Source organism: Glycine soja, chromosome 17 (genome assembly GCF_004193775.1).
Source record: "Glycine soja cultivar W05 chromosome 17, ASM419377v2, whole genome shotgun sequence".
NCBI classification, from domain to species: Eukaryota; Viridiplantae; Streptophyta; class Magnoliopsida; order Fabales; family Fabaceae; genus Glycine; species Glycine soja.
The window spans coordinates 37,080,656-37,094,815 of record NC_041018.1 but is presented as its reverse complement, the minus strand read 5'-3'; the positions used below and the strand labels follow the sequence as shown (position 1 = coordinate 37,094,815).

General features: G+C 30.6%; 1 protein-coding gene across 2 annotated transcripts; it reads right to left on the bottom strand.

Annotated features, from left to right (window-relative positions):
- Positions 1–7,302: 7,302 nt before the first annotated feature.
- LOC114393663 (ubiquitin carboxyl-terminal hydrolase 22-like) lies at positions 7,303–11,197 on the bottom strand. 2 transcript variants are annotated; one of them, XM_028355048.1, is made up of 6 exons: positions 10,000–11,197; positions 9,170–9,288; positions 8,688–8,843; positions 8,052–8,312; positions 7,846–7,943; positions 7,303–7,724 (listed from the first exon to the last, which is right to left on the bottom strand). In XM_028355048.1, exons 1-4 carry the CDS (start codon positions 10,770–10,772, stop codon positions 8,068–8,070), a joined length of 1,293 nt encoding a protein of 430 aa, XP_028210849.1. In that variant the 5' UTR covers positions 10,773–11,197; the 3' UTR covers positions 7,303–7,724; positions 7,846–7,943; positions 8,052–8,067. The 2 variants fall into 2 exon arrangements, with proteins under 2 accessions (XP_028210849.1, XP_028210848.1); XM_028355047.1 differs by having other exon boundaries at positions 8,052–8,843; positions 10,000–11,195.
- Positions 11,198–14,160: the final 2,963 nt, after the last annotated feature.

The window sequence follows — 14,160 nt, the reverse complement described above, 5'->3', positions numbered from 1 at the left end:
GGTTGAATATTCGAAGAGACATATTGTCAATTGTTACTTTGTTCAAACCCATTAAATGTTGCCATATGTTTTGAGGAAAGCGTAATGATTATGTCTTTTCTTGTCGAGATATTTTTAGGATACTCGAGAGTCACATCCTTTCGGCCCATCGAATATGACATCCCTATTTTGATTAATGAAATAATAGCACCTTTTCTTTCAATTGTCTACTCAAGGGTCACATTTACTTCTATCACCTATCGCAAGGTTGGGTGGTATTCGATTATGGGTCCCTTGAACCAAGTGACATTTGATTGGTCCCGATCGTTAATTGGTCGAGTGCCTTCTTGAGGGACATTGTCAAGACTGAGTAGTACACATGCCCCCAAAGCTTTGAGTCAAGAGAACTGATAAAAGTTGAAGTACCCTACATTGGGTTCCTTAAGTTGAGTGTTGGTCGTTTAACTCGTGTTGTGATGTTTAAGTTGTCAACCCGAAATGCTCTTAGGGACAATCCTAAATGTTGAGTAAAGGTCATACAAAAGTTGCAAATTGTTACAAATAATAGAAAAATTGAGGGGAATCTAATTATATTTGCGGACCAGACCTAAAAATACAAAAAGATAACATTTCAATTTTGAGTGCAGACCCACTCATCATAAATTTTGGCTTGGTCAAATAGCACTTTTTATTCTTCGAGAATTATTGTTGTCCAAGTTGATTCTTTTGGAGCTCCAATACTCCAAACTTATTCTCTAAGATATGTTCTTTCATTTTAGACCATTTTTCTACAAAAGGGGGGGGGGGGGGGGTAAATTACTCAAAGTAGCCAAGAAATGAAAATACTATACTAGACTTCCTAAAAAGAGTGAAAACAAAGCATTTTGTGTCAAAACAATCCCTAAATCAAGGAAAGAGCAAGAAAAATGCCTTAAAAATACCTTACAAGTGCGTAATTTTGACACTTAACAATATTTAGTGAGTAGTTAATACCATAGGATTGTGTTTTCCAATATGAATCTTTTTGTTGGTGAACTTAGTTTTTTTTTTCAACCATTAAGTACATGTAATCAATCTTATGATAAGCATTTTTTTATAAGGTGATCCCTTGGAGAGTTACATGAATGCTACCAAAGTATCATTTAATCCTGATATTGAGGAAGTCAGAGAGTTGACAAAAAGATATTAGGAGCAAAGATTTGGTCTTATTTTAATTACTTTCACAAAGTTTCAATTCTTTAGTAAAAATTTGTTATTAATATTCTAATTGTTATTGAATATGTTGTTTATTATTATTTCCATTTTTCGTAGCATGATAACCAAAAGATTTCACAAGAACATGAAGCTTCAGATATTGGAAGGTCCTAAGGAAAATGTGTCATTAAAAGATGATTTTTGTTTTTGTTTTTAACAATAAGATCAAGCTGCATCAATTACCAAACGTCGATGTGATTGCTCATCATATCATTTTTTAGATGTAGATAAATATTTAAGAATTTATAATGCAAAGTATTATATTATTATTTAGTGGTTGACATTTTTTCTATACTACATTTATAACATGGTTTCCTTCTTGTCGGGGCTAAAAAGTTGTGTCTGTGGAATAGAAAGAAAATTGGTGGATTTATAAAAGTAGATGTATGAACCATGTTAACATTTAGTTTGATCACTGGTATTGTGAAACATGTGATAAAATCTCTCATTCTCTGGTATGACTTTAATAGATTATTTAATTTCATTTTTTTGTAAAAGAATAAATACAAATTCCAAAGTAATGCCTCTTAGCTATCATCATAGAGATAATTTGGCACCTTCATTATTTTAATTATTAATTATTAAATGTAAAAAATAACATTAAATATGAGTCACGTAGTATAGTTTCTTAACCTAATATTAGATTTTGTAGTCTGTATGGTTCTATCTTCTTTATTTATCATAATATTAATATTTATTTTAATATAATATGTTAATAATATAATCATAAAATAGTTAATATTTAAAGTAATGTATAATTATATTAAAATTAATATTAATAATGCATTTATTATCATTCTAATTAATAATATTATAAGTTAAAATATGAAGGTATATTTATAGATATTTAGTTCTAATCTGTTAATTCATTATTTTTTATTTTTTATGGTATGACCTAAGTGTGAGGTTAGGTGATGACAATACCTCTTGTGTTATTCAGCAAAAAAAAAAAAAAAAAAAACCTCTTGTGTTTTCCTTTACTGATGTTAATATGGAAGAACTATTTGGGAAAGTTGTTGGAATTTAGTCAATAATGGATGAAATGACGATAATAATATTTATTACTTATTATCCTTGAAGTCATTTATTTGAATATTCAAAAGCATACTTTTTTCAAAATATATTTTAAATTTTAAAGTATTAATATTTCAGGACCCTCGAATTCCAAAACTGCTCTCCATTTTTGGCTGCATTGATGGCAAAGAAATACTAGTCAAATTGACTAGAATTGTTGGTGTTTTTGGTGATGTTTTCCATATGTTTAGAGTGGTAGGGATTTATGATGACTAAGATGTGATTAATCTATTTCTAAGAATTTTATCTCCACATCACTAGTTTGTTAAATATGTTATTATAATTAATAAATGTTATGTTTCTTTTTTTATATTAAAGTTTGTGACCAAATCAGTAATTTAACCTAAAGGGTATAATTACTCATTTGATTCTTATAGTTTTAGAATTCTTATCTTTTTAGTTCTTATAGTTTACATTTTAATTCTCTTTTAATCCATGTAGTTTGAAAGTGATTTTTTTAGTCCTTTGAATTTATATTTTAATTTTCTTTTAGTCCCTATAGTTTGAAAGTGGTATTTTTAGTCTCTATACTTTATATTTTAATTTCCTTTTAATCCTTACCATCAAAATATGAGTAATATTATCAATTACAATTAACTATAAAAATATCAGCAAGTAATTCGTAACTAATTTATCACAAGATACAATTCTCGTTAAATTTGTAACGACCACAATAATCTTGACTCAAGGAGATCAGGGAAAAGGAGGAGAAGAAGCTCAGTCACCTACTCGATGATTTCATCGTGCTCTTGATTGATACTTTCCCCTAGTCTGGTAATTGAAATTGATTTGTGTGGACTATAAATTCAATTTTGATTTTGGAATGAGGAAGATGATAAAGAGTTGAATGAATCGATATAATGTAGTGTTTTATATTTTTTGCTTGTAGATTTTTTAATTCTCATAATTGAGATTTGGGGAAGTAGGGGGGAGCGAAGTGGAGGATTGGTGTGTGACAAAGACAATTGTGGTTGTGGTGGGTGGTGGCATAAAGGTGTGTGGAGGACAAGGTTGTTGGAGGGGAGATGAAGCAGAAAAAATATCATTATCGTCAGAGAAGAAGTTGTTCTCTCACTCTTTTTCTCGCTAGAGAAGAAGGTGGAGGTGGCGGGGGAAAACGCCGCAATTAGTTGCAAATTTTGACAGTGGCAAATGGCAAGTTCTGGGAGGGGGTGAAAGATTTTGTGTAGGATGATCTACAATACTAAATTTAATCTAAGAGGCAAGAATCTTGATCCATAATGGATCACCTATCAAGGTGGTCCATGCAATGGCCAATTCTCACATCATATACAATTGTTATTATGGGTAGAGATGGGTTGGACTGGGTCGAACCCTACCTAAGTCTTTTATGACCTATTTTATATTTTTAGTCAAATTTTGAGCTTGTTATTCATATTAAAAAGTGTAAAAAAATATTTTTTTTTGAATAAAAACAATTTTTTTTCATTAAAAACATCAAAGAAAAGTTTAAATCACAATATATGAGCAAAATTTGCATACAAACATTACATGTGAAATGCTACCAAAATTTTTTAAATCTTGCCAAAAGAAAAAAGTCTATGTTCCTGCAACCCACCTATGCTTGTACGAATTAACTTATTTCAAACATTAATTAAAATTCTAGTCGTTAAACTAGTAAAATAATTTTGTAATTTAAATAAAATAATTATAATATTATATATTATATTATTAATAATATTTTTATTATAAAATAATATTGTTAAATGGGTCTGTCTGTCAGGCTTAATAGATTTCTCTTAAGACATGTGATGACCTATTTAACTAAATAGACTTTTAAAAAAAATTGAACTTAGTATTTTTGCTAAATGAACTCGGTTAGGTCAAACCTTAAACAAGTCATGCCATAGGCTCCGGACGAACAACCTAACCTACTTCCACCCCTAATTGTTAAAATGTACCATTTTGTAAACTTGAAAAACTAGAATGAAACAATTTAAAAAACTTAAAGTACCAAAATAAAATCATTTAAAAACATAAAAGACTAAAATAGAATCATCTAAAATGATATCATTTAACATGTCATATCATCATCTCAATCAACATTAATAGACATGTCATGCTTTTCTATTAACATATTTAATGTTTCATTAAAAAAAAGACCAAAATCAAATCATTCAAAAAAAATATGAAAGATCAAAATGAGATTTTTAAAATTTAATGTAAAAAAAATATTAAAACATAAAAGCAAAAAATAATATTTAACCTTTTGCTGAAGATAATTGCAAATGGAAAAGAAAAAAACTTTGACTTGATTAGGTCATTACTATTAGGTGGTAGTTCACTTAACTTGGTTCCCTTTTTTTAATTACTTTTCCACAGGACTGTCTCATGTCATAGTTTTATCAATCAGTTATTTTCGGGCAATGCTGTTGCCAGCTAAAACGCGGCTCATAATATTAGGTAAGCCGTACGCAATAAAAAATTGGAAGAAACAAAGAATCCATCCAAATTGTTTTTTCTAACACATTATTAAGTTTTATCCTATGTTCTAGAAAACGTCATTCTTATCTGAAATAAATGTTAATTTAGGCACTTAACTTTCAATTAGTTTTTGTGCTATTTTTTTAATATTCTTTCTAGAAAACATCGAAGTTCTTTCTTTTACAAAAATCAATTTGAATAAGATAATTTATATTCAATAAAATATATATAAACTAGCATACTGTCAAGATTCATCATTCATAAAAAAATCTTAATATTTTTTTTCTCATCATAATATTAATATAAAATATTTATTAATTTTACTAATGATAAATATTTATCAAAAGATTTGATTGATTAGTTTTGGTAAGAAATCTATTCTTTTAATTACTTTTATTTTCATTCAAAAATTTAAATATAAAATCTTATTTAAGGAGTGAAGTCAGTTAACTAAAATCAACAAGTTGTTGATAATGTCAAGATTCATATAAACATTAACTAAGATCCTTTAAGCATATAATTCTAGATATCTGATTCAAGTATTAATCTATGTGATAAAAAAATAAAAAAATAGAAGTACTTTAAAACACCAAGGGTCGTAGTCTATCACACTTGGTGGGTGGATAAAATCTTTTGTTTTGTAGTAATTCTTTCTTTCACATACCTTTACCTTCTTTCACTAAAAGGAAAAAAAAAGTCTTCTGTCACTAGGACTTAAATTTCCACTAAATCCACTCACCAAGTAGTCAAACACCATTCAATAACCCAATATGACTCATTGGTTGAACACGAACTCTATCCTTGAAAGGTGTAACCGTGAAAGCAAGAATGTACCATACATTAGGATTTTTATTTAATAAGAGAAATTTCAAGCGAGAGATTTACGATTGCGAGATAGAAGAGCAAAATAACAACGATAGAATCTATCAAAATGATCAAAAATAAATTATAAGCTCATAATTCTTTTAAGTGGTTATATGATTTTAAATAATCTCCAATTTTGATAATTTGTACATGATTGTATAGTCAACATTAATATTAGTCTTATTTGTGAACCAGAGCATTGAACTCATGACGACATGTTTAATGAATAAGATTATCTATCAATCATGTTACACCATGTTAGTAACATGTAGTCTTAATTGGAGAATTAGTAATTACTAGAATCAGTCCAATAGTGAAGGGTTAGATTAATATTCACGAGTTTTATATTCAAATTATATTGTCTTAATTATACACAAAAATAAACAAGGAATTGAGTTGTTATTTATCACACATTCAAATTTTACTATCGTCATTGTACACAATTGAACAAAAATTAAATAATTTACTTTTCAATTACATAATTTCTAGTTAAATTTATGCAAATAAAATATAAATTATTTAAATTTTTATTAAATAATTGTGATTAGCTTGAATTAAACTATAAATACAAAGTTCTTCTTTAAAGTATTTAAGATAATTATATATCCAAAACTCGAATCCATTTCCTCTTATTAGGATAGAAAACTCCACATCATTTGATTTAGGCACTCAGCAGTAAACTTACTAATTATTGCTAGGTACCGTATGTAGGCTTGCTTAGTCTATATAATATCTATAGTAGTTGCTAATTTTATAGCTTAAAACTTGAGATCTGTTTAGCACGGGTTTTTTCATGTCCTCAAAAAGACCATCTTCTATTATTTTGGTCCATATCCTAAAACCATCCATCTATGTTCTAAATTTGTTGTACTTTTTTTTACCATCGAATAAAATAAGAGGAGGAAGTAATAATGATCAAGGACACCACTGAATAATGAATAGCCCCAAAGTTGGAGGGCCACCATTAAATCAAATCATCATCATACATAAGAAAAAAAAGGATATCACTCTTTGAACCCCCCCCCCCCCCCCCCCCCCTGGTCAAGTATCAATCCTAAATAGCCCTTACCTGTCTATGGAAGGCTAGCACTACTTTTTCTTAGTTGGATACCTCACCATTTCTTCATCTTTAAGCGTGTTCTTAACCTTTATATCTTTTCTCTTTTTTATGTTTTAGGGAGGGCCCATTGGAAGGAGCTGAAATATTTTTTTTATTATTCTGTAATGCTTACCCTTTCATTGTAATAATAACACCTGTCCTTATATGGTCATTTTCTCCCTGTTTTAAGTTTTTAATCTTTTGTAAATTTAAAAAATGAACTGCAAGAGAATAGCTATTACAAAAGTATAGATAATTTACTTTATGTAACCACATCTTCCTTTCTGATACAGACAAGAGGAGATACTGAGCTACTAATATTACTAAGCAGATGGCATGTTCTTTAAACACCAAATCTTGAATTATAAAGTGTTTTAATTTATATACGCCAGTATAAAATATTTTTTTTATATGAGACTATAAAGTAAACTTCCTATTGAATAAACTGACAATATATACAAATTAAACTCTTTGATTCCAAATGCTAGAGTCAGAAATAGTGAAATCCATTTTTCAGCCTTTGATTCCAAATTATCTTGCACGTTTGAATTTCAATACATCTAATATAGTGACATCATGTCATCCGATTATCAATGAACTACTTTCTTGCCTTCAATATCAGATATTATTAATAACATAGCAGCATTTTTCACTCAACCAGCAAACATAACTTAAAGTTAGAGCGATAATATTTCCTCAAATCAACTTTAAAAGAATAAACTTGCCTTCAACAAAACCCTTGTCTATTGTGCACCAAAGAAGAAACCCATTTAAGTAATCTGCACTCTCACAATAAAAGGCAGACAAAATGCAATGTGCACATTGGACTATGAGTATTATTACAATGTCCTTGTTAGACACAGGAATCAGAGACAGTCATCCACATAATCACCTTTTTGCCCTTAACTTTCTTTTTCTCCATGCTTTACTTGGTGGAGACAGAAGAGTAATAATGGTTTTCGAACAACTTTGGTTAGCATCAGTTGAAAAGAGTTATGTACACGACTACCTGTAAGCAAAGAATTTGAGTAAGCATGTTGTGAAAAGTTGTGAAGGAGTTGTTCTTTGTTTCAATGCTTTCAATGACATAACCAAATGCAAATATTCAAAATTAGAATCAAATTAGCAACCTGGCTTCTCATTCGCATATCCGGGTTTTAGCAGTCCGAAACTTTAAGATGCATATTGCAAATCAATCTTGTTAACTGTGAAGTGTGATTCTCCAAACCTGAGGGAAAATCAGAAGAAAGTAAATTCCCTCGCCGAGCATTGAGCTGGTTTTCAATGCTACAGAAAACACACATTATAATCCACTCTTTGATTGTCATGTACTCACTTTATAATCATCCTCGCTAGCAAAATCCAGCAATAGGAAGAAATAGCTCTCTTCCGGGGGAATTTGGCACATGACTCGGGTCTTCATTTGCTTTATTGTGCTGCAACTTTTGCACATAAAAAATCATGTAACACTGTGAGGCTCTGACTGTAGCCTCATCAACCACAGTTATCCAAGCATCATCACATCTGTACCACTGATTCCTTAAACGCACGAAAGAAACATAATGGCCAGACTCGAGCGTCCCCGAATGTGTCACCACTGCAAAAATCTCAAACTCAGAAAACATATCTGATTGATCACCCCCAAAATTAAAAATTCTATTTCCATATCTGGCTCTGAGGATTGAGGAGGACAGATATGGGGACATATCTAAGGAAAATGGGAAGTGTAGGTAGCGATCTATTTTTCTTGAAGACTTTTTAACAAAGGAGTGTTCAAATCGTTTTACATGCAAACTAAGTACTAATGGAAGCTTTCTAATAGACATTTGCTTCAACGAGTCCTGCCTTTCCCGACAATTCCGGCAGTAAAGTTTCTGGTCTGACCCCAACTTCTCTGGCCTTGTGAATAAATCTAAACAACCAAAAAGTGTAGACATACTGCCATCCTCATTTTGTTTGGTAAGTTTTTTACCCTTTTCTGTTGAAGAGACATTGGTATCCAAGTTAAGTGAAATGTCCACACAAGGGTCATAGGTTGTTGAGGTGAATCCACAGGCCATGCAGGTAACATCTGATCTCAATAACCCATAGAACACCTTATGAGCAATGCATTGACAGTCTCCATTACCTGTATACCACACACATCATGCATTTGAGTAAAACATAACAACTGAGCAATGTGACAACACTACATTTTCTAAGAGAAAAACTAGATATATACACACAACGTTTCCCAGACAGCAAAAAATTCAGAATGAATATTTGGTGTCAAAGTTGTTCATGTGTTCACAGACTGAACCTCCCGGCCAGTTAAATCAGCATTTTTTAAAATTATTACCATTATTTTAGATAACGTGGATCATTATGGAAAAGCTACAACTATAACACAAAGTAGCATTGTGCATATAGGACAACAAAGTTGTAGGGAAACACCAAATCTCAGCATTTAATTACCTTTGCTTCCATTCCTTGTTTTGCTCTCTTTCTCATGGATAGCATCTAACATCGAAATGAAAAACTCGTGAGCATCCTGCTGCTCATAACATGCTAAATTTGCTGAATGCTGCCACCAGCTTGAAACATAAACAAAAATTTTCACCATTCAAAAAGAAACAAGAATTTGAGCACCAAAGCAACACAATGGGTCCAAATCCAAAGCCATAAAAGATTTTGGTTTCAATTGGCATTGCTCCAGCTAACTTGCAACTATATTCATGCAAACAGATTATCAACTATAAACTTATCATGAAAACCAACTAGTTAAAGCCAACAGACAGCATATGTGCTCAAAAAACATGCTTGCTTTAGTCACAGAAACCTTCACTAGAGAACATGCCACTTTTGTTACTTCAGTCAGACCAAATCGCATATTTTCATAACAATGGACCAGCTCATGGAATCAATGAATTTCCTCTTTTCTAAAACTTATTCAAACAAATTCATCTCCAGCTGGTTTGACCATCAGAAAACTCAACAACAACAAAATCCCACTTTGTGAGGTCCGCTACATGGATCACATGATGCCATTGGGTTTGATCAAAGACCAAATTCTCAAAGATACTATTCAGTATTCACCATGAACTATATCTCATAATAACTATCAGAGAACTCAAAATCAAGTAATTCACAAATGAACCAATTTCTTTCAACAGGAACATTTAAAAGCACCATAAAAGCAAACTGAAGCAGATAACTATATCCCTCTGATAAATGCCAGCCACTATTTTTCATTACACAAAATCTAGAATGCAAGATTATGAGTATGACACAGAGCAGTATCAGACCTGTAGAGAAACTGAGCAGGACTATACGGACTCCGATCCCCCGAATACGCAGCCGAAAAAATAGCATTGACATCACAAAGCAAACAACACATCAGATCCGCGGTTCTTCTGTGATGACAAGCCTCCAACCGGTGTCCACCACTCAGGAAATAGTCCCTGAAAGGAGGTGCATTTAGCAACACTTGCAACACCGAATTCATGAAGCACGTGCTACCAAGATTGTTCAACCCCCTCAACCCCACAGGGTAACACGATTTTTCCCTCAGATCTTTGGTGGAAACTCTACACTTAGATTTCTGCAAATCCAATCCAACAACACCAGAAGCCAATCTCCTCCTCTTGATCAATCTCTGGCCAATGCTTTCATTCCCAGTGACACCACTTGCCACCCCCAATGAGTGCTTAGACATCACAACTTGGTCAAAATCAGGGTCATACAATTGATCACGGCACACCCCACAAAAAAGTTCAGCCCTTTCAATGTCCACAAAGACAGCATGACCTGTTTCTGATTGAGGGTGCAAAAGGGTGTGATCCAAACATGAAAATGAAGAACAAATCAGGCATAGATAGAATCTCCCTTCACACCCATTACAGAAACCGCATCTGGGTACCTTTGTGTTGGGTTTCTTGACACTGGCTTTCCCAATTGGAGAAATCACAAGGAGCTTTTGGATGGCTTTGTAGCCATCGAAGCCATGCTTGAGCTTGTACTCAGCAAGGTGCTGGCAGGGTTCTGGGTTTGTGTATAAAGAAGGGTTTCTTAGCAACATAACGGTGGTGATGGGATATTTTTTTCAAAGAAGGTTAAAATTCAATCTTTTGAAAACAAAAACAAAATATTGATTGTTGCGGAAACTGAAGGGTGGTTATTGATGGTTTCTCTTTAAGAATGAGGTGATCGAAAAAAGAATGAATGAAGATCAAAGAACAAAGACAAGAACGATTGAAAACGTGAAAAGAAGTAGAAGTGGACAGTTATTGATTTTGTCGAGAGAAGATGATGATGATGATCATGAATCATGAAATGAAATAAAATAACCAAAACACGCTTCCATCAATAAGATAGATGCTTGCTTTTAGAGTCTGACTCTGAAGAGAAGACCCAGCAGAAATTGTTGTTTGAGAGCTTTTGCTTTTTTTTTTTTTTCTATTGAAAAGAAAGGAAAAAAAAAATACAGGAAAGAAAGTAACAAACCGACTCAGAAGCCTATCGAGTTCATATGATATAATATAATAATATAAGATATAAGATGATATTAGTAGTAACATTGCAAGTAATGTAATGTAAAAGTAGTATCATGATTTTGGATCAAGATGTGTGTTAGCGATAAACATGGCATTAAATTCATGTAATAATAATATTAACATGTTTATGAATTAATTGTATTAAATATAAATCTTAAATGTATAATTGTATTATATTAATATTTAGAATTTTTTCTTGTCATTGACAATAATTTTATTTAATTTGAATATGATTGTCTTTAATAAAAAAATATATAATTTGTATAAAATAATAATATGCCAAACAATAGCAACATAATGTTTTGATATATTTATAAAATTTATTTTGTAAGAGATTTTATATTAGTTTTTCTTTATATTAGTTTCAATAGTATATAAAGAAATTAGATTGTGTAGTAAAGTTGGCAAGATAGAATTTTACTTAATGATACATAAATATTAGTATAAGTGTTAATAGTATTTTTTTAATTAGCAAATTTAGAATAGGAGCAGGAAATAAAATTCTAGAGGAATCTGAGCCGATGTTGTACGAAGGTGATGATGGATGGATAGATAGAGGAATCTGAGCCTTTGCTTCCAATTCTTCTTGGTTTTAGGGTAAAAATTTGATGGTCATCTTATTTGTGGGCCATTTGTTTCTTTGTTTGTAGTTATGGGTTATTCTTCCTAGAATTAATAAATTTTATTTACGTCCAACATATTTTAAAAAATTGTAACTTTACGCTTTTTTATTTCTTTTTCCATAAGGTCAATCCATAATCCGTATGGTTAATCCGAATGAGTTATATGTAGTTGGGTGTATTGGAAAAAATGTTGGGATGTAGGAAGAAAATCCCTATAGTTGCTCTCAACCTATTGCTAGTATCTGGGTTGAGTCAATTTAAGGGTCACATTCACGGCTTAGTAAGAAATTAGGCCGTTGTTTTGGGCACCCAGTGTTTTTGCTGGGACACCAGCAATGAAGGTGAAAGGGCTAAAATGCCCTTCACCTTTTGCCTAAAAGGAATAGTGACTCGTCCGTATGACTCACTGTGCGCCACAATCCTTATTCTTCCTCTGCGCTGCTATCTTTCTTCTTCCTCTTCGTGTTCGTGCTACTTCTTCTCCCTCCATTTGTGCTGCTTGTTCTGCATCTGCTCGTGCTGCTTGTTCGCGTTCCTTGCTTCTTCTTCCTCTGTTGCTAGTTCTTCTTCTTCGTGGGTGTTGTTCTTCTTCATCGTGGTTCCTGCTTCTTCTTCGTTGTCTTTTTCATTCTCGTTTGAGGTAAGTATGCTCCTATTGTTTGTGCATTATGTTGTTTGTGCATTGCTGCTCCTTCATTCGTCATGTCGTTGGTGATGTTTGTGATGGTTTTGTGTTGTCTGTAAATGCTAAGGGAGAGGCAAATTTTTTGTGAAAAAATCATACGGATTGAAAATCTGTATTACCCATACGGATTGCTGATCCGTATGGTCATACGGATTGCCAAGCCGTATGACTTTTTTTTAAAAAAAAATGTTAATTTAGTTTTTGATTTAGTTTTACAATTTTGTTAATTCTAAATTTATTTTGTGATTTATTTTTTGTTTGTTATGTTTTAGTATTTTTTATATATTAGCAATAGTCTTATAGGGATTGATTGGTGATATTATTTTGTAGTGGTATTTTATAGTGGTATAGAAACAATAAAAAATTAGATTAATAATTAGATTGGTGAAAAAAATTATAAAATAATTTTTTAGTTAGTTTAAAAAAAATTTAAAATTGATTTAAACAAAAATTTAAAATATTTTAAAATTGTGAGTTAGTTAAAAAAGAAGATTGAAACCATATTTTAAAATAATTTAAAATTGTTAGTTATTTTTAAAAAATGACTAAAAACAAAATTTAAAATATTTTTAAAATGTTAGTTAGTTTTAAAAAAATGATTGAAAGCGAAATTTAAAATATACTAAAATTGTTAGTTAGTTTTAGAAGATGAGTAAAAAAATATTTTAAAATTGTTAGTTCGTTAAAAATCATATTTTAAAATAATTTAAAATTGTTGGTTATTTTTAAAAAAATGGATACAAAATTTAAAATATTTAAAACTGTTAATTATTTTTTTAAAAAGAGAATACAATATTTAAAATATTTAAAATTGTTAGTTAGTTAAAAAAATATTAAAACCATATTTTAAAATAATTTTAAATTGTTAGTTATTTTTAAAAAATGACTGAAAACAAAATTTAAAATATTTTAAAAATGTAAGTTAGTTTTATAAAATGATTGAAAGCAAAATTTAAAATATACTCAAATTGTTAGTTAGTTTTAAAAGATGATTAAAAGCATATTTTAAAATAATTTAAAATTGTTAGTTATTTTAAAAAAAATGGATACAAAATTTAAAATATTTTAAAATTGTTAGTTATTTTATAAAAAACGAATACAAAATTTTAAATATTTTAAAATTTTTAGTTATTTTTCAAAAAATGAATACAAAATTTAAAATATTTTAAAATTGTTAGTTAGTTAAAAAAAATATTGAAACAAGATTTTAAAATAATTTAAAATTGTTAGTTATTTTTTTAAAAAGGATTGAAAACAAAAATTCAAAATATTTTAACATAGTTGATTGAAACAAAAATTGAAAATAGTTTAACATTCTTAGTTAGTTTTAAAAAATGATTGAAACAAAAATTCAAAATAGTTTAAAAAATATTGTGCAAATAATGGTTAGAACTAGAGGTGTTGGTCGTGCTTTAGGCCGAGGAATAGGAAAGCCCTGGGAGGAGAGAGGTGAGTGACGATGATGCCCTAGCGGCGAAGGCCTACAACATCTGCTTGTAGGCAATGACAACAAGAGTGTGTTGTTGAGGATCCTCCTACTGCCACGGAGGAATTGAACGAAGAGCAATAAGAAACACCTGTTGAAGAAGTGATTATTGATGTTGA

Excerpts from the sequence above, each read along its gene's own strand:
- LOC114393663 (XM_028355047.1), bottom strand. The coding sequence starts at position 10,772 with ATGTTGCTAAGAAACCCTTCTTTATACACAAACCCAGAACCCTGCCAG. Across the intron at positions 9,289-9,999 it reads CCTGCTCAGTTTCTCTACAG|CTGGTGGCAGCATTCAGCAA; the intron begins GTCTGATACTGC and ends TTATGTTTCAAG. Across the intron at positions 8,844-9,169 it reads AACAAGGAATGGAAGCAAAG|GTAATGGAGACTGTCAATGC; the intron begins GTAATTAAATGC and ends TGTGGTATACAG.